This window comes from Haliotis rubra, unplaced genomic scaffold (assembly GCF_003918875.1).
Source record: "Haliotis rubra isolate DU_JTF1 unplaced genomic scaffold, ASM391887v1 Scf753, whole genome shotgun sequence".
NCBI lineage: Eukaryota > Metazoa > Mollusca > Gastropoda > Lepetellida > Haliotidae > Haliotis > Haliotis rubra.
Window position 1 is genome coordinate 247,782 of NW_025767472.1, and position 27,650 is coordinate 275,431.

General features: G+C 42.1%; 1 protein-coding gene across 1 annotated transcript in view; it reads right to left on the bottom strand.

The window, feature by feature from the left end:
• Positions 1-25,996, bottom strand: part of LOC124260187 — an 80,630-nt gene extending 54,634 nt beyond the window's left edge. The window contains exons 1-12 of the mRNA XM_046694445.1: positions 25,916-25,996; positions 21,936-22,299; positions 18,328-18,437; positions 16,823-16,999; positions 13,809-13,888; positions 12,296-12,396; positions 11,397-11,616; positions 11,075-11,194; positions 9,118-9,259; positions 7,549-7,677; positions 6,464-6,589; positions 4,441-4,529 (exon numbers count right to left, since the gene is read on the bottom strand). Coding sequence (XP_046550401.1) covers positions 4,441-4,529; positions 6,464-6,589; positions 7,549-7,677; positions 9,118-9,259; positions 11,075-11,194; positions 11,397-11,616; positions 12,296-12,396; positions 13,809-13,888; positions 16,823-16,999; positions 18,328-18,437; positions 21,936-22,299; positions 25,916-25,996 — 1,739 coding nt within the window. The remainder of the gene's footprint in view (positions 1-4,440; positions 4,530-6,463; positions 6,590-7,548; positions 7,678-9,117; positions 9,260-11,074; positions 11,195-11,396; positions 11,617-12,295; positions 12,397-13,808; positions 13,889-16,822; positions 17,000-18,327; positions 18,438-21,935; positions 22,300-25,915) is intronic.
• Positions 25,997-27,650: the final 1,654 nt, after the last annotated feature.

Below are 27,650 nucleotides of genomic sequence, written 5' to 3' on the forward strand. Positions count from 1 at the left end.
ACTCTAAACGTGGACAGAGGTCGATATTTGGCTCCATGTCAGCATCAATGTCTGTAGAGATTCGGCAATTTAAAGTCTGATCCATTAAAAAATACAATGTACTTTAATAATGTTAACTAGCTTTTGCCCCTGACCACTCTTATTGAGGTCAAAGGCATCCTAAGGAATAATAAAATTTAAAAATGTAATTTTTAGAGTAAAATTGATATTTTATACTTATCCTGACTCATGCTCTTTTGCTTGTCTTCTTCTTCTTGCGAACATAGTGGAAACACTTGTATCTCCTTAATTGAAGCTCCCTTCAATGTAAAATCACTAATCAGTACTCACCACGAGTTGCTCCCCCTTGATCCCTTTAGCGGAAAGGTGTGCACACCTCATACCTCGTGGCTTCACTCTCTCCTGATTTTGCGAGCCCAACACTTGAATTTACAGGGAAATCCAAAGTGTTATGTGGGGAGGATGGGAGGGCTGACCTCATGAGTCAGGATAAGTATAAAATATCAATTTTACTCTAAAAATTACATATTTTTCCTTATCCTGACTCATGCTCTTTTGCTTGTAGAATCCTACGGAACGGAGGAGGGAGTAACAGAATACTTTGGATTTATAATTAGTGATTTTGTATAAATATAACTGTAATAACTGGTATGGGAACTTCATGAAGGCATAGACTTAGGATATTTCTGTATAAAACCATAGGTTTTATAATGCCATAATTGTGTATTACATTGATATATATAGAAAAAACCCATTACCTAAATTATATATACATAAGTGACTCTGATAGAGTCGCTGTACAACTAAAGATAATGTCCATATATACTTAGGGGTGAAAGACCTAAGCTAAATATATATACATAGCTCTAGAACTCCTCAGAGTTATAAGCTAACTAAATTATGTATATAATACATATTAACTTTGTGATTGTAATATTTTAACGCCTACGAGGGACTGTCAGCTGTTGAGCGAGGACCAAAGGGTCGAAATGGTGAATGCCAGAGACATCTTCTGTGGTGATATCTCTCAAGTAGTGATTCGCAAACACCATGTTCGATTTCCAAAAGCATCCTTCCATAATAGTGTTCAATGAACAGTTACCGTGCAGGGCGAGGGTGGAAGCCAGTGCCCTAATCTCATGGATTTGATGCTGTTGGTGGGTCCAAGCCTGCTGCCTTGTATGCGCTTGGCATGACAGTCCTTATCCAAATAGATATGGTAGTATGCGAGACTTCTGTTTGATTCGTTGGCTTATAAGGGATGAATAATCTTTTGAGAAATCTTCACTTTGTTTTGATCGGGTCAGAGGGTAAACTTTGAGAGCTCTGACTGGACACAGTGACAAGTCTTGTGTATCTTGTGATCCGAATGGAGGATAGCGCCGGTACATGAAATAACCTGTCTGGTTGACCTGGTAGTTGATTTTAGCTTATGAAATCCCATCTTAATCCGAGGTGCTTATGTTCTGATTGTCATCAAACTGTATCCTTTCGTAATCCAGAGCTGAATTTCAGATATTCTTGCTGCCATGGCTAGAGATAGCAGAAATAGTGTTTTCCGTGAGAGAAATTCAAAGTTTGTCGATTCCAAGGGTTTATAAGCCTCACTTGTGAGGTGTTGTAACACTATATTCAGATCCCAAGCTGGGGCATGGAACTTCCGCTTTTGGTCCTCCAATCGGAAAGCACGTAGTAAGGCCAGTAACTCTGGCGATTTTGTCAGCTTGACACCCGTTCTCATAGTAATCACAGAGCTAAGCTCGGCAAGATATGTTGATATCGTCGAACCTCTTAAATGTTTGTTTTGCCGCAGGTAACACAAATAGTCTGCCACTTGAGGATGTGAAGCATCTCTCGCTGTAAATCCTTTATTAGCTGCATAATTTTCGAAACTGTGCCACTTGTCGTCGTACAAGTTACGCTCTCACATCCTGCTCACTGGGCGAAGAAGGAGAGAGTGTAGCACGAGGTATGAGGTGGCGACACCTTTCCCGCCAAAAGGGATCAAAGGGGAGCAACTCGTGGTGAATACTGATTAGTGATTTTACATTGAAGGGAGCTTCAATTAAGGAGATACAAGTGTTTCCACTATGTTCGCAAGAAGAAGAAGACAAGCAAAAGAGCATGAGTCAGGATAAGGAAAAATATGTAATTTTTAAATAAAATTGATATTTTATACTTATCCCGACTCATCATCTTTTGCTTATCTCATTTTTCATAGAAGAGGGAGATAAGCAAAATATCATGAGTCAGGATAAGGAAAAATTTCCATTTCTACACAATTTGTGCTAGAAGGTAAATATGGTAAATATTTATGCCTGCTTCTACCTGATGGTATGGCTTTTCCGAGTTGTCCTGTCCTTCACAGATAACAGGACCAACATAAAGGATTGGTTGGTTTATTGTTTAACACCGCACTCCAGCTATATGGCGGCAGTCTGTAAAATAATTGGATCTTGACCAGACAATCCAGTGATCAACAGCATGAGCATCAATTGGGATATTATGACATGTGTCAACCAAGTCAGCAAACCTGATCGACCAAATCCGGTCGCTTCTTATGACAAGCATGGGTTGCTGAATACCAATTCTAACCCGGATCTTCACGGTTCCAATATAAAGAAAGAGGAATAATTCTTAAATTTATATTTTTCATGGAATTTTATTATTATTAATTTTTTTTTATATTATAGTATATTTATATAGCGCACATATCCACGCAACTGGTGCATGCTCAAGGCGCTGGTATTTTACCCTCGATCACTGGATGTCAATCTCAACGGCCATTGTATTATCAATCTCAACTCCCTGGGGAGTATACAACTCTTGCTGCCACTAGGCGCATCGAGGTATTGTGGCTTTCTCATCCCAACGAGGTACCCATTCACAGTTGGGTGGACTGGGACACATAGTCACAGTACTTTGTCCAAGTTTACTGTACGTTGCTGTACCCGCAACTAGGTGTTTGCACTTATTCATGTGTCCGCCATCTGGTCATATACCAACGGATTCGTGGGTTCTTTTAAGTGCACAGGGTTGTGTACTGTACACTAGGGGTTGTGACAACACTGAAAGAGTCTGCACACAAAGTTAACTCCAAGGTTTGTACACCGGGTCACAGGTGGGCTCGATCCCTGACACCTCAACCTCGCTGGATCACTAGCCTGGCGCTTTAACCAGCTTGCCCACCGCGCCCACCACCCCCGCGAATACAACATTAAAAAAATACACAGCCATAAATATATACAAATAACATGTACAAAATAGGAACAATAAGAACTTTAACAAACCCCAATTTGCAACAAAATTGAGTAGAAATTCCCAATAAATCAACCAAGGACACTTAGTTTTGAATCATAGATAATTCAATGTAACACACAGTTGAAGCCCAAAGGACTGGGATCTGATTGTTAGTATACATAACATGCATTTTCATTATATTGTCGAAAAAAGAGCTGGACTTAATACAGAGAGTGAGTGAGGTTTACACTGTTTTTAGCAATATTCCATCAATTTCATCTGGTGACACCAGAAACGGGCAACGGGCTTCACATATTGTACCCATGTGGGGAATCAAACCCGGGTCTTTGGCATGACAAGTGAAAGCTTTAACCACTAGGTTACCCCACCGCCCGGACTTGATTCCACTTTCAACAGTATTTCAGTAATAAGCATCCCCATTGTTGCTATCTTGCCTCATTCTTCTCTCACAATATTCCAGTCTGGTTCATACAATAGAGTGAGTGAGTTGGGTTTTACGTCACTTTTAGCAATATTCCAGCAATATCACGATGGGGGACACCAGAAATGGGCTTCACACATTGTACCCATGTGGGGAACCGAACTCAGGTCTTCAGCGTGACAAGCGAACACCTTAACCACTAGCCTACGCAACCGCCCCTTTCATACAATAGAGGTTGATATTATAAAGAGAACGAAGGAACAATGACAATCAACCAAATTTCTCGGCCTGTCCACTCAACACATTAAATCGTATTATATCACAGGAAAAACTTAAAATGAAGCCTGATTTATGTGTTTCAAAACCATTATCATAGGAGTCTTGCCCGCTGAAGGGACACTACTCTTGTCTTAGATGACCGACAATTAAAGAATCAAATCAGAGCAAGTTTGGATTTCAAACAACTGGTCATAGGATTCTGGCCCGCTGAAGGGACACCACTCTGCACAGGATTGTCATATTTCTTCAAGCAAATATGGATTGTCATATTTCTTTGATTTATGTTTTGCATAAACATGATATTGAGAAGTGAAAAAGCTTCACACTGAATAAATAAACTTGCAAATGTTAATCAAAACATTTAAAGATAAACATGTCTAAAGAAGCGAGGGGAGGCAAAACAGTAGTAGTTGTCTCCCTTGGGAGCAGCCACACATTTCACGGATTGTCAGGTAAAGGCAAAAGGTATTTTGACAAACCTGATTTTGATCTTTTTGCTGATATTCTCTGTTGACATCATGAGTTCTTCTTCAGGGTCAGACGTCTCTTCCTTAAACTGGCTCATCAACTAAAACAAATAGAACATACATCAATGGTCGGCAGAACAACAATCACCTACAAGAGACAAAACAACAGTCATCTGGGGAGGGAAAAAACAACATTCAATGGGGGCAACAAACAACAGTCAAGGGGGAGAGGGGAGAGAGACAAAACAACAATCAAAAGGAGACAAAACAACAATCAAAATCAAAAGGAGAGACAAAACAACAATCAGCTGAGAGAGACAAAACAACAATCAAAAGGGAGAGACAAAACAACAATCAAAAGGAGAGACAAAACAACAATCAAAAGGGAGAGACAAAACAACAATCAGCTGAGAGACAAAACAACAATCAAAAGGGAGAGACAAAACAACAATCAAAAGGGAGAGACAAAACAACAATCAGCTGAGAGAGACAAAACAACAATCAAAAGGGAGAGACAAAACAACAATCAAAAGGGAGACAAAACAAGTCAAAAGGGAGACAAAATGACAATCAAAAGGGAGAGACAAAACAACAATCAAAAGGGAGAGACAAAATAACAATCAAAAGGGAGAGACAAAACAACAATCAAAAGGGAGACAAAACAACAATCAAAAGGAAGAGACAAAACAACAGTCAAAAGGGAGACAAAACAACAATCAAAAGGGAGAGACAAAACAACAATCAAAAGGGGAGAGACAAAACAACAATCAAAAGAGACAAAACAACAATCAAAAGGGAGACAAAACAACAATCAAAAGGGAGAGACAAAACAACAATCAAAAGGAGAGACAAAACAACAATCAAAAAGGGACAAAACAACAATCAAAAGGAGAGACAAAACAACAATCAAAAGAGAGAGACAAAACAACAATCAAAAGGGAGAGACAAAACAACAATCAAAAGAGAGAGACAAAACAACAATCAAAAGGAGAGACAAAACAACAATCAAAAGGGAGAGACAAAACAACAGTCAAAAGGAGAGACAAAACAACAATCAAAAGGGAGACAAAACAACAATCAAAAGGAGAGAGACAAAACAACAATCAAAAGGGAGAGACAAAACAACAATCAAAAGAGAGACAAAACAACAATCAAAAGGGAGAGACAAAACAACAGTCAAAGGAACAGGGAGAGACTGTGTTCTGCAAAACAACAATCAAAAGGGAGAACAAAACAAGTCAAAGGAGACAAAGAGACAAACAAATCAAAAGGGAGAGACAAAACAACAATCAAAAGGGAATCCCTGCGCCAACTCTCGGGAGGGGGACAAAAACAAAACAACACAACAATCAAAAGGAGACAAAACAACAATCAAAAGGGAGAGACAAAACAACAATCAAAAGGGAGAGACAAAACAACAGTCAAAGGAGAGAACACAAAACAACAATCAAAAGGGAGACAAAAAACCTACTCTGAAAGCAAACACGCCAAGTTATGTAGCTAACGGCTACGGACTGGTAGCAGCATATACAGGGAGACAAAACAACACCTCAAAGGGGAGAGACAAATGCAATGTGCAAGACAAAATAACAATCAAAAGGGAGAGACAAAACAACAATCAAAAGGGAGAGACAAAACAACAGTCAGAAGGAAGAGACAAAACAACAATCAAAAGGGAGAGACAAAACAACACTCAACTGTTAGTAAAATGACTATCACTGACCACCCAATCCTCGACAAGAAATTACAAATTCTGACCCATGGCATGATGACCCACTACAAGCCAGGTCAAACACTGTGTCCCCTGGATCAGCAGACTAAGAGAATTGTTTTCACTTGGAATTACAAAGTGGATAATTAAGTTTCAAGAGGATTGCCAGAGCTGGAAATCCTGTGTGTTTACCTCTGAGTGAGTGAGGATGTTTTACACCAGAAATGGATTTCACACATTGTACCCATGTGGGGAATAAAACAAGGGTCTTCGTTGTAGCCAGCGAACGCTTTAACCACTAGGCTACCCAACCGCCCCATTTACCTCTGGTACATGCTGATACATAATGTCATTGGCACATGGTCTCTCCTCCGGGTCCTTGTTTAACATATCCATGATCAGGTCCTTGAAGCCTTGACTATAATTACCCTTCACAGGAGCAAACTGGCCCTGCAACATGGATTTCAAGCATAGGTACACATCGTCATTTAAATGGAATAATTAAGCCTTTTATTAAGAGAATGTTAGTAGTGAATAATTGTATTCAGAGAAATGATCCCAAATTATTAACCTTGTTAAAAATTAAACTGGCATTCAGACAGAGCGGGCTTCAGGTGCAAAATGTATTTAAGGTAAAATGTAATAGAGATAATTTGCCAAGCATGTTTATGTAACGTGAATAGCATACATTATGAATAATTATTGCATCATGCAAGACTTTGGCAAGTATAATACACATTATTAAATGTCAGAACATGGGGGTGTCATCCTCTTAAAATTCTATCCATTTTCAAAGATTCTTTACGCACGTCCAGCTCTTCCATGCACTAAATTAGATGAGAAACCGCATTTATTTAAACGTTTTAAACAATTATTCAAACCCTGAATAAGGATTGGGTATCTGGAAACCCTTCAGCATTTGAGTCCATAGTATGTGAATGAATGAGTGAGGAAGTATGGTTTTCAGCAAGATTCCAGCAACATCACTACGGGGATGGGGACACTGGATTTGTTTGTTTGTTTGTTTGTTTAACACAACACTCAGCAATATTCCAGCTATATGGCGGCGGTCTGTAAATAATCGTGTCTGGACCAGACAATCCAGTGATCAACATCATGATCTATGTAAATGGGTTATGATGACACATGTCAACCAAGTCAGCGAGAATGACCACCCGATCCCGTTAGTCACCCCTCAAGCATGGGTTGCTGACGACCAATTCTGATCCGAATCTTTGATGGATGGGGAAACCAGAAATGGACTCTACACACTATACCCTTGTGAGTTGAGGAGCTATATGGCAGCAGTCTGTAAATAATGAAGTGTAGACCAGACAATCCAGTGATCAACGTCATGCAGTAGAACTACTAGGTGCCCACCAATGTCTACATCGGTTGGGAGGAGCTACCTTCATGATCTTGTTGACCAGCGCCGGGAGGTTGGAACCTTCAAATGTCTTCTGTAGACAGGCCATCTCATACAGGATGCAGCCCAGCGCCCAGATGTCCGACTTGAAGCTGTACTGTTTTCCTTCACACTGTAACAACAACAAGTGAGAGTAAAATCACAAAAACCCAGTCAGCAATGAGAAGTTTGTAATTTGTTGTTTGTTTTTTAATAATCCACTCAGCAGTACGGACCCGTGAAGATCCGGGTTAGAAATGGTTTTCAGCAAACCATGTTGTCATAAGAGGCAACTAACAGGTTCAGGTGGTCAGGCTCGCTGACTTGGTTGACACATGTCATTGTATCCCAATTGATAAATTGAGGCTCATGCTGTTGATCACTAGATTGTCTGGTCCAGATTGGATTATTTACAGACAGATGCAAAATACATGTAGTATTAGGGAGTACGGTGTTAAACAACAAACCAACAAAACAACGCAATATCACTACTATGAATGTGGTCTGTCACTAACAGACAATCTAGTCATTTACGGTATGAGTGAGTGAGTGAGTTTAGGTTAACGTCGCACTCAGCAATATTACAGCTATATGGCGCGGTCTGTAAATAATCGAGTCTGGACATCTGGACCAGACAATCCAGTGATCAACAGCATGAGCATCGATATGCGCAATGGGGAACCGATGATCAACCAAGTCAGCGAGTCTGACCACCCGATCCCGTTAGTCGCCTCTTACGACAAGCATGGGTTACTGAAGATCAATATTCTAACCCGGACCTTCACGGGTTCATTTACAGCATGAGCATCCAGATACTCATCTCGATAATCTCCAGGGTATACGCTACAATCACTCTCCACTATACCCTAGATGCATCCATGGCTTGGCCCGGTGATTTTATTACCTATTTGGCTGGCTTTTTATCCAATCAGGTGTCTACGCTGGGAAGTTGAGCAAACCAATCTCAACTCACTTTCGCTTCTTAAATTATCTAACCGTTTCTACTTGCCAACACAATTGATGCAGAGGTACTCTGAAAGATGTAGAAGGAGTTCTTTTATATATTTTGTAAAAGTTTCAGATCTGTCAATTTGTCTGTATTATTTCCCCCCAAATCTGAGTGGTACTGCGAACAAACCTTCACGACTGCGACTGCTATCTTTGTTGACACTGGCAAGCTCGGATGTAACGGCGGCTTAGCTGATTGGCTACTGTGAGAATGCGGAGCCAGCAAATGGAGGTAATATAATTATCTGGCCAAGCCATGGATGCACCCAGGGTATAGAGGAGAGTGATCGTAACGTATACCCTGGAGATTATCGAGGATGCCAGATACTCTGTCATTGTGATTGCTGTTGAACATCAGACAGACATGAGAACAGCAAAGCACAAAAAACATTGAAATTTTAGAAGGGGGTCTTGAGGGTCTTTTGTGCAGATTTACATCAATCTCAAAAACGTTCAAAATGAAACCAAAATGCCGGAAATCCGTGGATCTGCGGAAAATTCTCACGTCTGATCAGACTGAGCAACATTCCATTCTATGCAGCAACATTCTTCGTTATGTCCTCACCATCTCCGGGCTGATGTAGTAGGGTGTACCCAGCACGGTGAGGGCTCCTTTCTGGGCAGAGCTCATCATCTTTGATATGCCGAAGTCCCCAACCTTCACAATGCCCTCCTTCGTCAGGAAGATGTTGTCCGTCTTCAAGTCTCTGAAACAGCAGTAACACAATATGCCACACAAAGTCAAACATCATGTCTCCCGAGGTGGTGATAACTTGTGTACCTTGATACAGGTGAGGTGAAATTGGGTTTAACATCGTTCTTGAGAATATTTCGCTCATATGACGACGTGCATGCGTGTGTATGTGTGGCTGCTTGTATTATTCTAGCCCAGACTTAAGCTGGTTTTATAGTGCTAGCTCTCTGAGATACGATGCCGCAGTTCAGTATGAATACCCCACTCAGACACATATCGGGGTTCATATTTTCATATGATGCCCTAGGGCAAAATATCACTTTGTCATGGTGACCTGACGTCATGAACAAGGCTATGACGTCACGTTTCTTCTGTGACGTTGCCTTCTACATGCGGCGTTAGCGGGTATCCAGCCTGTGTTTGAAAGTAGATTTGGGTTTATTTTCCTCAATTTGACGGCTTCGGTTTGTTCTCGCCGGCTTCGGTAATAACATTTAGGCACTCGTGTCGTAAACATAGTATGACATGGGCACTCATACAATATCCTCTATTTAACGTCTTTTGGTATGACGCGGTCAGGGATCAAACCCGCGACCTTCTGCTCTCTGGGCGGAGTGAGTGAGGTGGATTTTACGCCACTTTTAGCAATTTCCCAGCACTACTGCATGACAAGCCAATGCATTATAATACTAGGCTACCCTACCACAACACGAATTCACATGAAGAATGTTTGCCTCTGTAAAATAGTATGTCAATGGGTATGTCTGACAGAAATTGCCATGATGAAGACCTAAATTTGAAGGTAAATGTGATCATGGCTATGCCTGAAAGAATTGGCATGAGGTGAGGTGAGGTGAAATTGGGTTTAACGTCGTGCTTGAGAATATTTCGCTCATATGTGTGTGCATGTGTATGTGTGGGTGCTTGTACTAGCCCAGAATGAAGCTGGTTTTATAGGGCTAGCCCACTGGGATACCATGCCGCAGTGAAGAATGAAAAACCCACTCAGACACAGTATACTGACTCCGAGCCGACCAGTCCTTGTTGTACCCATTAATGCCGAGCGCCAGGCAGGGACCAACAAGTACCATATTTTAACGTCTTTTGGTATCACGCGGTCAGGGATCGAACCCGCAACCTAATAGCCATGCGGATACTACCAGTGTAAAATATTGTGTTCATAGAGGATACTAAACGACCTTTCGTGTAATACCAATATTATTAAACGAGTTAATGATTTGGTATAAAACAAGCGAAAGCGAATTTGATGCTAAATCTTTCACGAGTTTAATAAAAATGGTATTTCACGGAAGCGAGTTTAGTATTCTGTTTATTACTCTCCAACATAAATTGATCGAAACTACCTACAGTGTGATGACTCTCATGTCAATTTTCTGCGAGTCAAACAAGGTCTAATACCATTGCGACAGAGGCACTTGCACTGTGACGTCATAACAGTAACCAATATGACATCACATGTCTAGCGGTATTACACTAGTGTAATATGAGCGTAAAAATATTACACTGCAGTATCTTCCACGGGCGAGTAATAAATGGATATATCTGACGGAATTCACATGATGAATGCCTGCTTGTGAAGGTTATTAAGTTCATTGACATGCTTGAAGGACTTCGAATGAGGAACGCCTACTTGTGAAAGATATTATGTTCATTGACATGCTTGAAGGAATTTGCATGAAGAACACCTACTTGTGAAAGATATTATGTTCATTGACATGCTTGAAGGAATTTGCATGAAGAACACCTACTTGTGAAAGATATTATGTTCATTGACATGCTTGAAGGAATTTGCATGAAGAACACCTACCTGTGTAGAATATTGTGTTCATGGATATGCCTGATTGCTGCTACTATCTGCTGGAACATCGTCAGAACATCTTTCTCATCCAGAGCTTTCTCCTGGGACGACAGGAACTGTGCAAGAGTCCTGTTCAAACAAGATCGTTTTGAAACTGTTTATTCCCTGAAACATTTTGTTTGATTTCGCAATGACTGGAGATTTTCAAAACCACGTTGATTATAACAGATTTTGGAAGAAAATTTCCAAGTTGAAAATAATTTGATTATATCTGACAACAAACTTGCAAACTGAAACCATCTAATACAAAATCCACAATAATCCGACCTACCCTCCGTCTGCATACTCAATCTCAATCATCAGCACACCATCCTCCTCGAAGCTGTCGTAGTAGCTGATGATGTTTGGGTGGTCCAGCATCGCAAGGACGTTGACCTCGTTGAGGGCCAGCTGACGTTCAGCAGCGTTCAGGTCGTGCATGTTGATTTCTTTCAAGATCACCAGGTAGTCGTCATCTTTCTTCTTATACAACACTGCCGCCCCGTATGCCCCTGTAAGTAATATACAGACTAGCTGTTAACAGGAATATAACTTAAAGAAATGTTTTTATAATATAGTGGGTTTTCTTCAGAATTATTGGCCTAGAGTGAGTGAGTGAGTGAGTATGGTTTAACGCCGCTTTTAGCAATATCTAGCAATATCACGGCAGGGGACACCAGAAATGGGCATCACACATTGTACCCATGTGGGGAATCGAACCCGGGCCTTCGGCGTGACGAGCCAACGCTTTAACCACTAGGCTACCCCACCGCCCAAATTGGCCTAGAAGCAGTTATGTGTCATTTGACAGAAACACATACTGACTTCATGTCAGGCTTGATTATTTACAACACTGACATAAGTTCCTTTAAACAGAACTGAAATTTCCTTGAAGCTGAAGTATGAAACACCGTAACATCTGTTTAAAAACTCCAAGACCTAGTGAAGATCTGGGTTCAAAGTGGTATTCAGTAACAAATACTTGTTGTAATACGCTCATGATGTCACTCACAGGATTGCCAAGACTCCATTATTTCCACAGCTGGAATGTTGCTGAGCATGGTGTTACACACAAGAAACAAGTAGAACAACTAGAATATGACTTCTGTGAGTGGCATTTAGAACTCTCCCTGTTGTTCAACTAGAATATGTACACATAAAAACGCTGTTCATATATTTCTTCCAATGTACCTTTGCCAACAGTCCTGATCTTCTCGAATCCAGCCAGAGTCTGTTGATGTCGTCCACTCCAGTTTCGCAGCTTTTCCAGGCGGAAGTACATCTCTCCCACACTGTGCAACACAGAATTTAACATTTACAGCACTTATAATATCTCCCAGAGTCCCTTTCCACGGTTCTTTGAACAACGGTGTGTCTGGGGGTTGTGTGTGGGGGTGGCGTTTTGTTTTGTTTTTGAGTGTAGTTGTGAGTGTGTGTGTGTGTGTGTGTGTGGAAAAAGAAGCCACACAGTCATGTATGGAAACATTTACAAATCATTTGGAAGAGTATTATCAAAACAGAATCACAATTAATTCACTGATTGCTAAATAACAAAATCAATATATTTACCAAAATTAATCTTTCACAATGTTTCATGTTGCACCAAATCTAGTGTTGATTGAAATCTCACAATTGATGACTGCTTCATTAGCAGCGAGCAATCATCACAAAAAATTGGTTAGCGACATTTTTCAGATTTTCCTATCCAGGTTGTTATTGCAGCTATATACAACATGATACAACTTGCTACTTGAAAGTGATCAGTATATCATGAACATAAACTTCCCAAGAAATATTCAGTCAGTGAAGCGAGTTTTCTAAGAATTAAACACGTTTTCAGGCCCTGACAACTAAGATGTGTTCCACCGTCAACTGTTTCAAACACTAAAACAGTAGTGCCAACATCGTTTGTGTTAGATTAAGAGAAAATGTGATCAATTGCAGAGTAGTATGGTCACTGCGACCAATCTTCGATTATTTCAATTAATCGGAACACCACTACTTAAATCCAGCCCTGAAAGATCAAGTTTGTAATTTGGATCAGTTCCTGCAGGCCTGATGCCAACTTGTCACTACTGTGCATTAGGGCTGGGACGGGTAGGAAAAAATGGAATCGAGTACCCGCATGTACTTACCCGAATCGGAATCAAGTACCCGTAAATGTAAGGAATAAAGCGCTTCTGTCAACTTTCTGAATATCCAATCACGAGTTGACAGAGATTTTTATAGAAAAACTTGAAATGCTGTCAATAAGACACTGAAACTGAACATGGGCTATTTATTTTACGTCTGTTTAACCAGGGAGACTATACGTGTTGTAGATTATCCCTGGTTTAACCAGGGAGACTATATGTGTTGTAGATTATCCCTGGTTTAACCATTACCGCTGTTACTGTAACTTGACTCCTCACTGCTCATGCTCAGATATATTACAGTCATTATAATAACCTCCATTAATCGGACAATGCTAATGATGCAAATGTGTGTTACGTCAATAATGAAAAAGCCAAGTTATTATGTACCCTTGCCATTAAAGAGTTCTCTCCTTTTCCGGGTACTCAATTCCTAGAAATAGGACTCGATTCCAGCTGTACCCGACCCGGATTCGAGTACCCGAGTACCCGTCCCAGCCCTACTGTGTGAACAACACACAACTGACAACGTGTACAAGAAACAAGGATCAGTCATGAATGACTAAGTATACCTGCTGACTCGGAGGTTTTCTTCACTTCTCTTCATACAGGAATCCACTGCAGCGAAGTCCTTGTAGGCTGACACAGGCACCTGTCAAAGTAATACAGTTATTCATACAATAAACGACATTGCCCAACTAGATTACTGAATATAAGAGAATATTCCTTAGAGGGGTGTTTACTAAATTCAAATCCAAGATACAAGATGCCCCACCAGTCTTAAAATAAACAAACATAAATTTAAAACTTCTACAGCCTCAGAGCACAAGGTCATGTCCTCCAGTAACAGCTAGCTGTCCCCACCCTTCCTAACACTCACCTCCCAGGACACCAGTCAGGTCCCCAGTCATGTCCCCACCCCTCCCAACACTCACCCACACCCACCCAGGTCCCCATGTCCTCCAGTAACAGCTAGCTGTCCTCCACCCTCCACCCACCCACCCAGGACCCCAGACATGTCCTCCAGTAACAGCTAGCTGTCCCCACCCCTCCCAACACTCACCCACACACCCACCCAGTCATGTCCTCCAGTACATGTCCCACTCCAGTAACAGCTAGGACTCTGTCCCCACCCCTTGATCCCAACTCTTCCCACCCCCCCCCCACCCAGGACCCCAGTCATGTTCTCTGGTAACAGCTAGCTGTCACCACCCCTCCCAGCACACATCCCACCCAGGACCCGAGTCATGTCCTCCAGTTACAGCTAGCTGTCCCCACCCCTCCCAACACTCACCCCCACCCACCCAGGACACCAGTCATGTACCCTAGTAACAGCTAGCTGTCCCCACCCTCCCAACAACTCTACCCACTATCTAAGACTCATATAGCACCAGCACCCCAGTCATGACCTCCAGTAACTCACCCCCAGGACCCCAGTCATGTCCTCCAGTCCTCCCAGTAACTCAGCCCCCAGGACCCCCTAGGACGGCCATGTCATCCAGTCACTCACCCCTAGGACCATGTCCTCCAGTCACTGTCCCCCAGGACCCAGTCACTCCTCCAGTAGGACTCATGCCCCAGGACCACAGCCATGTCCTCCAGTCACTCATCCCTAGGACCACAGTCATGTCATCCAGTCACTCACCCCTATGACCACAGTCATGTCCTCCAGTCACTCACCCCAGGACCACAGTCATGTCCTCCAGTCACTCACCCCCCAGGACCACAGTCATGTCCTCCAGTCACTCACCCCAGGACCACAGTCATGTCCTCCCAGTCCTCAGTCCCCAGGACCACAGTCATGTCTCACTCACCCCCAGGACCACAGTCATGTCCTCCAGTAACTCACCCCAGGACCACAGTCATGTCCCTCCAGTCACTCACCCCCAGGACCACAGTCATGTCCTCCAGTAACTCACCCCCAGGGACCACAGTCATGTCCTCCAGTAACTCACCCCTAGGACCACAGTCATGTCCTCAGTAACTCACCCTAGGACCACAGTCATGTCCTCCAGTAACTCACCCCCAGGACCCCAGTCATGTCCTCCAGTAACTCACCCCCAGGACCACAGTCATGTCCTCCAGTAACTCACCCCTAGGACCACAGTCATGTCCTCCAGTAACTCACCCCTAGGACCACAGTCATGTCCTCCTGTCACTCAACCCCAGGACCACAGTCATGTCCTCCAGTAACAGCTTGATGTCCCCACACCTCCAAACACCCTCTGGACCACAGTCATGTAATCCAGTAACTCACCCCCAGGACCACAGTCATGTCATCCAGTAACTCACCCCCAGTACCACAGTCATGTCCTCCAGTAACTCACCCCCAGGACCACAGTCATGTCCTCCAGTAACTCACCCCAGGACCACAGTCATGTCCTCCAGTAACTCACACCCCAGGGACCACAGTCATGTGTCCTCAGTAACTCACCCCAGTACCACAGTCATGTCCTCCAGTAACTCACCCCTAGGACCACAGTCATGTCCTCCAGTAACTCACCCCCAGGACCACAGTCATGTCCTCCAGTAACTCAGCCCCTAGGACCACAGTCATGTCCTCCAGTAACTCACCCCCAGGACCACAGTCATGTCCTCCAGTCCTCACCCCCTAGGACCACAGTCATGTCCTCAAGTGACTCAGCCCCAGGACCACAGTCATGTCCTCCAGTAACTCACCCCTAGGACCACAGTCATGTCCTCCAGTAACTCATGTCCCCTCCCCAGCCCCTAGGACCACAGTCATGTCCTCCAGTAACTCACCCCCAGGACCACAGTCATGTCCTCCAGTAACTCACCCCAGGACCACAGTCATGTCCTCCAGTAACTCACCCCCAGGACCACAGTCATGTCCTCCAGTCACTCACCCCCAGGACCACAGTCATGTCCTCCAGTCACTCACCCCCAGGACCACAGTCATGTCCTCCAGTCACCCAGGACCACACAGTCATGTCAGTCTCCAGGACCACACAGCCCACTCAGGACCACAGTCATGTCCTCCCAGTAACTCACCCCCAGGACCACAGTCATGTCCTCCCCGAGTCACTCACCCCCAGGACCACAGTCATGTCCTCCAGTAACTCACCCCCAGGACCACAGTCATGTCCTCCAGTAACTCATCCCTAGGACCACAGTCATGTCCTCCAGGTAACTCACCCCTAGGACCACAGTCATGTCCTCCAGTAACTCATCCCTAGTACCACAGTCATGTCCTCCAGTAACTCACCCCTAGGACCACAGTCATGTCCTCCAGTAACTCACCCCTAGGACCACAGTCATGTCCTCAAGTAACTCACCCCTAGTACCACAGTCATGTCCTCCAGTAACTCATCCCTAGGAACACAGTCATGTCCTCCAGTAACTCATCCCTAGTACCACAGTCATGTCCATCCCTAGGAACACAGTCCCTCCAGTCACCTCACCCCTAGGACCACAGTCATGTCCTCCAGTAACAGCTTGATGTCCCCACACCTCCAAACACCCTCTGGACCACAGTCATGTAATCCAGTAACTCACCCCCAGCACCTCAGTCATGTCCTCCAGTAACTCACCCCCAGGACCCCGGTCATGTCCTCCAGTAACTCACCCCCAGGACCCCGGCCATGTCCTCCAGTAACAGCTTGATGTCCCCATGCTGGTAGACTGTGCAGGCCAGGAAGTCCAGCCTGGAGCCAGTCTGTGTACAGTCCATGTGTTGTTTCACGATCATGGTGAAAAATTCCTGAATGGCTGACTGGTCAGTGAAGCTCTCTCTGCTCAGCACCTTGAAACAAACAGGGTGGATTATGGGTAAAAAGGTTCCAACGTTCAGTGACTTCAATCCCTTGACTGAAACATGAAACTAGCAAAGTTTGGTCTTGTAAGCACAGTCTCATAGCAACAACAGTGTATGAAACTCCCTCTAAGATTTGTACCAGACCACTTGGCTGATAACTCTTAAAACCTACCAGCCCGCTTCAAATTAACCAGGCCTATCAACATTGTCTAAAACCTGTATGATAATAAACTTTATCATCCAATTGACTACAAAACACGATATTGACTTTCTGATAAATTACTTATATTGTTCCACCGAGGCTTCCCCGCCATAATCAGATCACTTTCCGGATAGATGGCACAGTGTGTGCATTAAAAGTTTATGTTAAAACCCGTTTCTCTTTTCATTATATAATAACACAATTATAGACTCTTGTAGAGGTCAATATCGGTTTTATTGACCTGAGAAAATAATATCTCGATATTGTTTTACTCAGGCCGATATTGTTTTACTCAGGTCAATAAAACCGATATCGACCTCTGATAATTGTATATTATCATCCAAAACTGTGTTCCACAGGCGATATCGCTTGTGTGAGATCAGACGATATCTCCTAGGAGATATGGTTTTGACAGTAGGATTTGCACAATGCCCTGACAATGCTATGACGTCATGAACTTAATGACATCACAATGCTATGACATCGCTGCACTGCAAATCTAAAAGCAGTACTGTGTTCAGAGATGTACATTTTTCATTGAAAACTAATGAAGAGTGATTTTTGATGATAAATAGAATCTCACCCTCGTGTCTTCTGATATCAATTATATCAACACTCGTTGATAAAAGTAAAAATATCCTCGGCAAGCCTTGGATATTTTGTTACTTTATCAACTCGTGATGATATATTTGATATCAAAAGACACTCGGGGGAGATTCTCTATGTAATTAATCATGTCCAAGTCTGGTTCAAGAAAAAGGGCTAATAGTCGTCAAAATAATAATGCTAAAATCTACTGAAAATGATGATCAGAGAATAATAATAAGCAGATTGAAACATCTGGGAAACATTAAGTTCATTCACATCAGCTAGGTTACTAGGTCTGACCAGCAGGGCCCTTAGCTCAAAACATTTGTACACGAAATTGTAGCCCCACGAATTCTTTACTGGATCATAGCCAATGTGTTAAGAATGGGCTTAAGAACTTCGTAGGGCTACAAATGTTTCGAGATTAACTAGCATGTTCTATTGCATTGCCTCTTACGACCAGGCTGGCCATTGGGGTCAGAACCAGAAACCACACTGTTGATCCCCATGAAGAATGAGTTCCTACCCGATCGTCCTTAGAGCATATGTATATGGCGGAGTTAGCATGATTGGAGCAGCTGAGGATCCAGGCCACACTGTGAACCTTCTTCCCCCCAAGAGTCTGCCCGATCAGATCTGAAAGGAATAACAGTAATTATCTTACCTCGTTTTCTGATTGGCTGAGCCAATCAATGTAACCCAACTTACAAGCGAGTAACATTTTCTATGTTACCTGCTGGAAATGCCAAACTGTGGGAATTCGTTTGGTACTTCGTGTTAGTAGTGTTTGGGCTGTTGCCTAACTCTGGTACTCCTTATTATGATCCAGTACCCGTACTTCAAAGAGTTCAAAATTAACATTGAGGTGTTCGGTAAGATAAATATGTTGTTCATTAGTCCCTCGGGAATCATGGGTTGATGTACCCTCTATGTTTAGGGTTCAGGGAACATAAACAAACATAGAGGGTACATCAACCCACGCCCTCGTGACCAGTGAACACCTTATAATGTTTGAAGGAATTTCTAATGAACCAACATCATAACAAACTGATCTCCACTGACTATATTTCATCCTGAACTTTGGCTGAAGGGGTCGTTGTCGGCAAACAGAAATTTACCTAGGAGGAGTCCATTCCGCACTATGTTGTTTTCTTAATTTAAGTGGAGTGAGTGAGTTTAATTTTATGCTGCTTTTAGCAATATTCCAGCAATATCACAGCGGGGAACACCAGAAATGGGCTTCACACATTGTGCCCATGTGGGGAATCAAACCCGGATCTTTGGCATGACGAGCGAACACCTTTACCACTAAGCTATCCACTGCCCCTTTCTTAATTTGAACTGTCACACTGTTGTAGGAGATGCATTTGATTCCAAACCAAAAGAAACAAGCTTACACTGTAACAAATATTTCGTGATCAGAGATGCCAACCCTAATTTAGCCCAATTAGTATTTTGGCCCAAAACTTGATTAAAAATTAGAATTAACTTTTCCAAAGAATTTTCATATTAAATAAAAAATTTAAATATATAGTCTAAGACCTTGAAATTAACGTTATACTCACGTAGAATCAGTAACTCAACATAAAGCTTGATACTGAATATAATGTGATCGAAATTCATTGTGTATGGTACGGATGCTATTTAATAATTTAGTTTAATGTAGCATTTTTTTTAAATCGTATATTTTTACTGCTATCGTAGTCGCGTATTTTGTGTTGTTTTTTCGTAACGAATACAATAAAACTATTTTGGGTTGGCATCTCTGTATGAGTGCCCTCCACAATTCAAACCCCCACCCTCTGATTCAGGCATCTAATTACGGACAACTGGTTGTCTAGACCACATACTTTGCGCACCCCTCTGACAAGTGTAAATCGGCATAGCTCCCACAACACCACTCACTCACAATCAGGCAAGAAACAGCAACGATATGGGTATGGTTTGCACTTGCAGAAGACGGACTCAACTCAACTGATAAGGGTATTGGGTACATTTCTGTATTTTGACTTTGTTTAGAGTACATTTCTGTATGGGGTACATGCCTGTAGTACCTGTGCCGACAACGACCCCTTCAGCTGAAATTTCAGACATGAGCAATACACTATCGTACACTGAAGATCTTTACCGCGGTATACACTGGATACTATCTGCCCTTTCTTCCATAACACACTGGTCTCTATCTGTGCATAATAACGCATCAAGGCATACATCTTTAAACTAATAACTTTAGAACTGTTTCAACGCAGTGACAAACAGGTGTGCGTTGGAATCCACGATGAATGCGCTTTCACTAAATACTAAATTTAGGTTTCTGAAATATATGCATATAGGTGAAATTTGCTATTAAAAATCATCAAAAACTCAAATAGTTAAATTTTGCATATTTGGGTGAAAATTTGACTATATGATTGTTCTTCTTTTACGCTTTTAATTCACATCAATCAACATCTTGAACAACCATCAATGACTACATCAAATTTTGTCTAATCATGTTCATAAATACCACTTTTGTGTGTGGCCTTTTTGTGTGACAGAATTTCCTGTTTGTGGTCCAGCATCACTCAAATGAGTGACCCCCTCTCAGGTGGTCATTTGTAAAATGTTCCAGTGTGTTACAGTACACTGACAAATGCTTTAAATATTCCAGCCACGGCGGGGACACCAGAAATGGGCTTCACACATTGTGCCCATGTGGGGATTCGAACTCGGGTCTTCGGCGTGATGAGCCAACGCTTTAACCACTAGGCTACCCCACCGCCCTCTGTACAAATGATATTCAGTCAGGGGCTACATTTCGACTTGAGCTACAACGTAATGGGCATCCCCAGTGATACTGAGAACAGTGTCGATCTGGAAAGTGCTACAAGATGCCCATTCCAGAATTATCTGCCTTAGTGTAGAATTTACTAATAACCTTTTCTTAGGTATATAAGGGGAGTTGTCTCTTGTCTCTGATCTCACATTACATCTCAAGTGAGAGAGTATTTTTTTACGGCGCTTTTTGGCAATATTCCAGCAATATCACGGCGGGGACACCAGAAATGGGCTTCATACATTGTACCCATGTGGGGAATCGAACCCGGGTCTTCGGCGTGACGAGCTAACGCTTTAATCACTAGGCTACCCCACCTCCCCTTTACATCTCAAGCAACACGAAGACCAGCATTGCATGTGATGATCATATCCTAGATACTCTCTGTGTTGCCTTGCTTCCAAGTTGGGTTATTGTTATTGTGAATATTACCAGTGCATCTTTATTGCTATAATTCCATGTCTCATTCAGCTGCTTCATTATGGAATTCTCTCCTATTTAACTTCAAGAGTGCACCTATAATATCTGTGTTTAAATCTGGAATAAAAACACCACTATTTGTTTTTACTGATGTCTGTCTTCTGAATATATACATATGAACATGTGCTATGATGCGCTTTGAGCACTGTCTCTGGTGATGTGGAACTAGTGCTATACAAATATCCTTACTATTATTCTTATTATAATTACTTCTCTTGTATCATATTACCTTTGAAATGTGTACTGCCATTATAATACCATTGTTGTGATTTTAATTGATTTGTGAACTAAGTAAAATTTAGAATTAGAATACAATTATAGAAAGTGTAATCCCAATTATAACACGTGACATTTAACCACTCTCTAAATAGCATTGTGTATCTTATTCATGACTTAAGTAAAATCCTACAAAATGGCTCAGAACTACGAGGTCATCACAGCTGTTTGTGGGACAAAATCATGTGGTAAATTTGAATTTCTAGACCAGATTTTGTCAGCAATTGAACTTTAATATTTAAAATAAATATAAATGACACTGATACGCTTTTTTTGTGAGAGATAGTGAGTGAGTTTAGTTTTAGGCCGCACTCAGCAATATTCCAGCTATATGGCGGCAGTCTGTAAATAATCGAGTCCGGACCAGACAATCCAGTGATCAACAGCATGAGCATCGATCTGCGCAATGGGGAATTGATGACATGTGACAACCAAGTCAGCAAGCCTGACCACTCAATCCGATCCCGGACAAGCCTCAATTCAATTCTTACCTTGATCTTCACGGGTCTGGTAAGTAACACAATTCATGAATCACAATTGCAACAAATCGCTACACAACTTACTGCGCAGCTCGTCAAGGGTGATGGTGTCGTAGTTGTACTGCACATAGGTGATGTTGCTGTGGATGGCGTTGCGGATGATGGAACTGTTCCTAATCTTACTGGAGACAACAAGCAGTCGAGGAGGCAGCTTGTCCTTCCCACCATAGATATCATCAATGTCGACTGCATTGTCACGGACAACAATGTACGTATCATCGTCCCCACTGTCTGCCTGACGACTACCATTTCCGGAATGTAGTTCCGGCACAGACAGGAAATTACCACTGGTTGGAGGAACAACTGATTGCGACTGAGTCCGCCTGTGTTTCTGAGCCCTGTCGTTTCCATCATGGCTAGCACACTGGACGTCAGATTCTGTAAAGATCTACTTATCTGTCGATCATTGTCGTTGTCCGGTGATGTGCCGTCTACGGGAAGTGCTGCAGTCTTGTCACCTGATTGGTTCATACCAGGAAGCAGTCAGCCCTTTCTTCTCTTCATCCTTGGAGAGCGTCTCAACTGTTGAGTAAAGAGTGAATGAGTGAGTTGGCTTTCGTGATGATTTGAACAGCTCTCCACTTATTACTGAGGAAGGTCTGTGAGGAAAGCCTTAAGAGTGAGGTGAGGTGAAATTGGGTTTAACGTCGTGCTTGAGAATATTTCGCTCATATGACGACGTGCATGCGTGTATGCTGCTTGTACTAGCCAAGACTTAAGCTGGTTTTATAGTGTTAGCCCACTGAGATACCATACGGCAGTGAAGCATGAATACCCCACTCAAGACACATTATACTCCGAGCCGACCAATCTTTGTTGTACCCATTAATGCCGAGCGCAGGCAGGGACCAACAAGTACCATATTTTAACGTCTTTTGGTATGATGTGGTCGGGGATCGAACCCGCGACCTTGCGCACTCCGGGCGGACGCTCTAACCACTACACCACGGAGGCGGTCAAAATAAAAGAATTAAGAGAAGCAGATATTAAATGAAAGTACCATGGGCAACCCAGGAGCAGGGGTATGGTGATATCAAACCTTAAACCTAATAAAAGCGAACCTATGATATGTTTCTGGCTTTCCAAACTCTGCTCAGTGGTTTTAGCCAACATATATAGTTACCAGCCATACATAACAGGGGTGGAAATAACCCATTGCCTGACGTCCGAGTCCAGTGTTTTTTTCTGTCGGGCAAGCAAATTTGTATATCACACTGTACCGGTGACCAGTTGACTTTCCAATGTTAATTATGTTGTTTATTTAAAAACTCAACAAGAAAACGGACGGTATAGTGGAAAATGATCAGGGCAGGTGATTTTACATGTGCCACTGTACTGGAGTACCTTAGCAATTTTAAAGTTATTTCCACCCCTGCATAATTATACAGGCAGGTAAGAATATATGCTCATTGAGTTATTTCATTGTAGTGTTGCAAAAACAATATTCATGACAATCATGAGTGCAGATGACATGAATTTAGTTCATGATGTCTGCTGGTCTTTATTAGAAGAAATTAAGTTTTCTTTTCCTATTTTTGTTCTCATTACTGTTACTTATAACATGATAAAGGAGCAAGGAATACGTGTACACTTTTAACAAAACTAGGGGCTCACTGGAGCCCAAATATTCTTCCAAGAATACAGGGGGTCATGTAAATTAATGAATAGTGTTTTGTACTGTACTATTGAGTTTAGTTGAATTTATGTCGCATCGGCATTATTGTGCTGGAACATTTCATAATGACTCAAATTGCAGTTATGTTTCTTTTCTTGTCAAGGATTTGGTACGATTTAAATGTTGTGATGCACGTTATTTTCTCCTCTGATTTTCTCCTACATTTCAGTATCATGTGATACGAACATTTGTGAACAACTTTGCCTAACTAAATGGCCATTGCAGGTAAACTGGAGGGGACTAAAAATAACTATAACTTGTAACATGACTCAGGATTCCAAATTGGAATTTTTAACTGACATTTGCTGTGCATTGGAAACCGAAAAAAATGTACAGTGCAAATCTAGATAATTCCTTGAAAATGTTATCAGATTTGCTCTTGAATCATCCGAGGTTTACAGTGGTTAACCGTTAACCAGATACATACACACTAGTATCATACTGGGGCGGTGGGGTACCCTAATGGTTAAAGCGTTGGCTCGTCACGCCGAAGACCTGGGTTCGAATCCCCACATGGGCACAGGGAAAGAGTTTCTTCCGTTCCCCCAACCCTAAACCTAACTCTAAGCCTAACTTAAATTTTGAACCTTTAGTCATTTTGTGAGTTCTCTAGTAATTGTTGTGTTAGGTTTTGTTAATAATTTTAGTATATTTATACATATTATTTGGGATGGGGGAACGGGAGGAACTCTTACCGGGCACAATGTGTGAAGCCCATATCAGGTATCCCCTGCCGTGATGTTGCTGGAATATTGCTAAAAGCGGCGTAAAACCAAACTCAGTCAGTCAGTAGTATCATACTAATGTTTCTGTTTGGGAAACAAAATTACACAAAATAGTGTCAAAAACAGAAAGCAATGGAAGAGCAAATTAAAGACGTTAAAATTAACTATGACCTAAGACACCTAATTATCCTATTGAGTTTCATTTCAACAGACCGCAGCCATGAAATGTTATTGACAACGAAGTGAAAGTCACTAGTATTTCGTTTATTTGTTGCGTGACAACTATTTGAGGTGTACTGCCTGACATTGTCAAATACCGCTAAAACAATGTAATACATTATAGCGGTATACAGTACATACACAGAAATAGGAACACCACACGCACCTGAAACCACTGTAAACAATCCTGCCCTGTCACGTCTCGATAAACCGGAAATGACGGCTATATAACAAAATAGTTCAATATATTCTTTCTGAACAGGATTAAACTTGAAATACAGTAGATTTCTGAAGATAATATTACAAAAAAAATATTAGTGTTCTAGCATTGTCCTGATGGCATATGTTAATTATTGTGAGATAAGCATTTGACATATTAATGCGCACTGGCAAAATTAACTGTATTCTTTTGTGTCTTGCGCAGCGCATATTCTCGCAACGGTGTACAGACTGTGTACCAGTTTTCAGTTTGGGAATGAGCTGATATGACTGCATGACGGTCGGAGTGAGAGAATGTGGGTTTTACGCCGCTTTTAACTATAATCCAACAATGTCACGGCGGGGTATATCTGAATGTATAGCCCGTAGAAGTCTCAGATACTGCAGTTTAATATTTTTACGGCAATATTACACTTGACAAAATTGTAAACGTATCAAGCAAAATTTGCGGCTTCAATTTCGAACTTCTACCTTTTCAGAATGAGTCAAAAGTTAAGAAGAAAGCTCTGGCCATTCAATTGGATCCATCACACTTTTTAAATGAATGTTATGAACTTCTGCCTTCTGGTTGCCGTTTCAAAAGATGTATTACAACACTAATAGAACTTCAAAATCATTTGTCCCATACAGCATAAAACTTCTAAATCTTCCTTCAAAATTGTAATAGTGAAATCTATGATGAGGCACGAGTGATGATTATATCATAAACTTTGATTATGTTATAATTCAACATTATATTCTGATTAGCTTGGCATTCTTTATCTATACTTTACATTATTTGTTGTTATATGCTTGTATTGGCTCTTTGAATGCAAAACAAATATCCCTTGCGGGACAATAAAGTTTATCTTATCTTATCTGTAATACCGCTAGACGTGACCTCATAATGGTTTGCAGTTATGACGTCACAATGCTAATCCCTCTGTCCAATGTGTTAGCTGAGTCATCACACTGTAGGCAGTTTCTATCAATTTATGTTGGAGGGTAATAAACAGAATACTAAACTCGCTTCCGTGAAATACCATTTTTATTAACTCGTGAAAGATTTAGTATTAAACTCGCTTTCGCTCGTTTAATTTTGGCCTTCTAGGCGAGTGAGTGGTTTCACACCGTTTATAGACCATTCCAGCACTATCACGGCCCTGGATGGGCTCCACACTATTTACCTTTGTGAAGAATCGAACCTGGACCTTGATTTGACAGCGGTCCTTCAAATCATTACACCCACAACCCCTTGAAGACGTCATAATTCTCTAAAATGAGGAAAGAGGGGTATATATATTAGCGGGATCCAGTTAAAACAGTTGAACGGAAAAGAAAAGGAAAACATATAATGTCTTCTTGACATTTACTGAGAAAACAATATGGGAAATGCTAGACTTGCTCACTGACAACATCAGTGTGAAATTTGTGGATTATGACATAAAGACAAAAAAAAGACCACCACCACCCCACAACACACCACCCCAACCCCACCCCACCCCCACCCCACCCCCACCCCCACCCCCTGGCGCCTGTTCTGGTCCCCCATGTTTCTGTCTTCTCGGATTGGCATAATCAAAACAAGGGATTTCTGGCCATGTTTCGTTCAAAAGCCAATTCCCATCCACCATTTCCACCCGGACTAGAAATAATTTTTAAACGTGGCCAGTGAGACCGCTTAATTCGTATGTCATATTTAGATAAATGCATAAGGATTCAGACTGGACGAAATAAAACAGTTAAAATTTGTATATGTGACAACAAGGATGATGTTTACTTTCCAATCGACATCTATTCCCCTTATCAAACATCAGCAACAACAAAACCAGCTCCAGTCATTGGTGTCTGCATTTCATAACTGACAAATCCTAATGCTTCTCTGCCACAAACAGGACATGAATCTAGAATGAGTGAGTATGGTTTTACGCCGTTTTTGAAACACTATAAACAGCCACACCACGGCCATGAAAAACATTGGCTTCGTTTGGGGACTCGAACCCGGGTCTCCGGCGTGTCGAACGAACGATGTACAAAACCACAAAACTACACCACCAACAACAGCAATATGATACTGTTATAGGGTAAAAATGCATCCCCAAAACCATGAGAGAATTGCATCAGATTCCCTATTTAGAGTTACAGTTTTGCTCATGAGTCATAACGGTTAGGCACGGCAGGCAGACAGGGAGTCGAGAGAATGGCGTTTAGCCGTAGGCTATGAACACATCCGTTATGAAAGACAGAACAGATTAATCGTACAATAACAAATCAATTAAAAGGGGTGAGTGACCGAACGGTGCTGCTCAATATTCATGAGACACAATATTCATGAGGGTCAGGTCGGATACAGGATTAACGAAATAAAACGATGAGTTGAAACATGTGATCAAGATCAGGCCAGGATCGAACCATATAAAAAGACAGGTTTGGCACTGAGCGAGGGGTGCGCGCTTTTAAGTGACGGAAGCCAGTCCACGCCACTCAGTTGCCTATGTGGTACGAGCCTACCCTGCCTGTTGGTGAAGTTGTAGTTAGAGAGATGGATTGAGGTGAGGTGAGGTGAGGTGAAATTGGTTTTAACGTCGTGCTAGAGAATATTTCGCTCATATGACGACGTGCATGCGTGTGTGTGTGTATGTGCGGCTGCTTGTACTAGCCCAAACTGAAGCTGGTTTTATAGTGCTAGCCCACTGAGATACTATGCCGCAGTGAAGCAGGAATACCCCACTCAGGCACATTATACTGACTCCGAGCCGACCAGTCCTTGTTGGACCCATTAATGCCGAGCGCCAGGCAGGGACCAACAAGTACCATATTTTAACGTCTTTTGGTATGACGCGGTCGGGGATCGAACCCGCGATCTTCCGCTCTCCGCGCGGACTCTCTAACCACTACACCACGGAGGCGGAGACAGAGTAA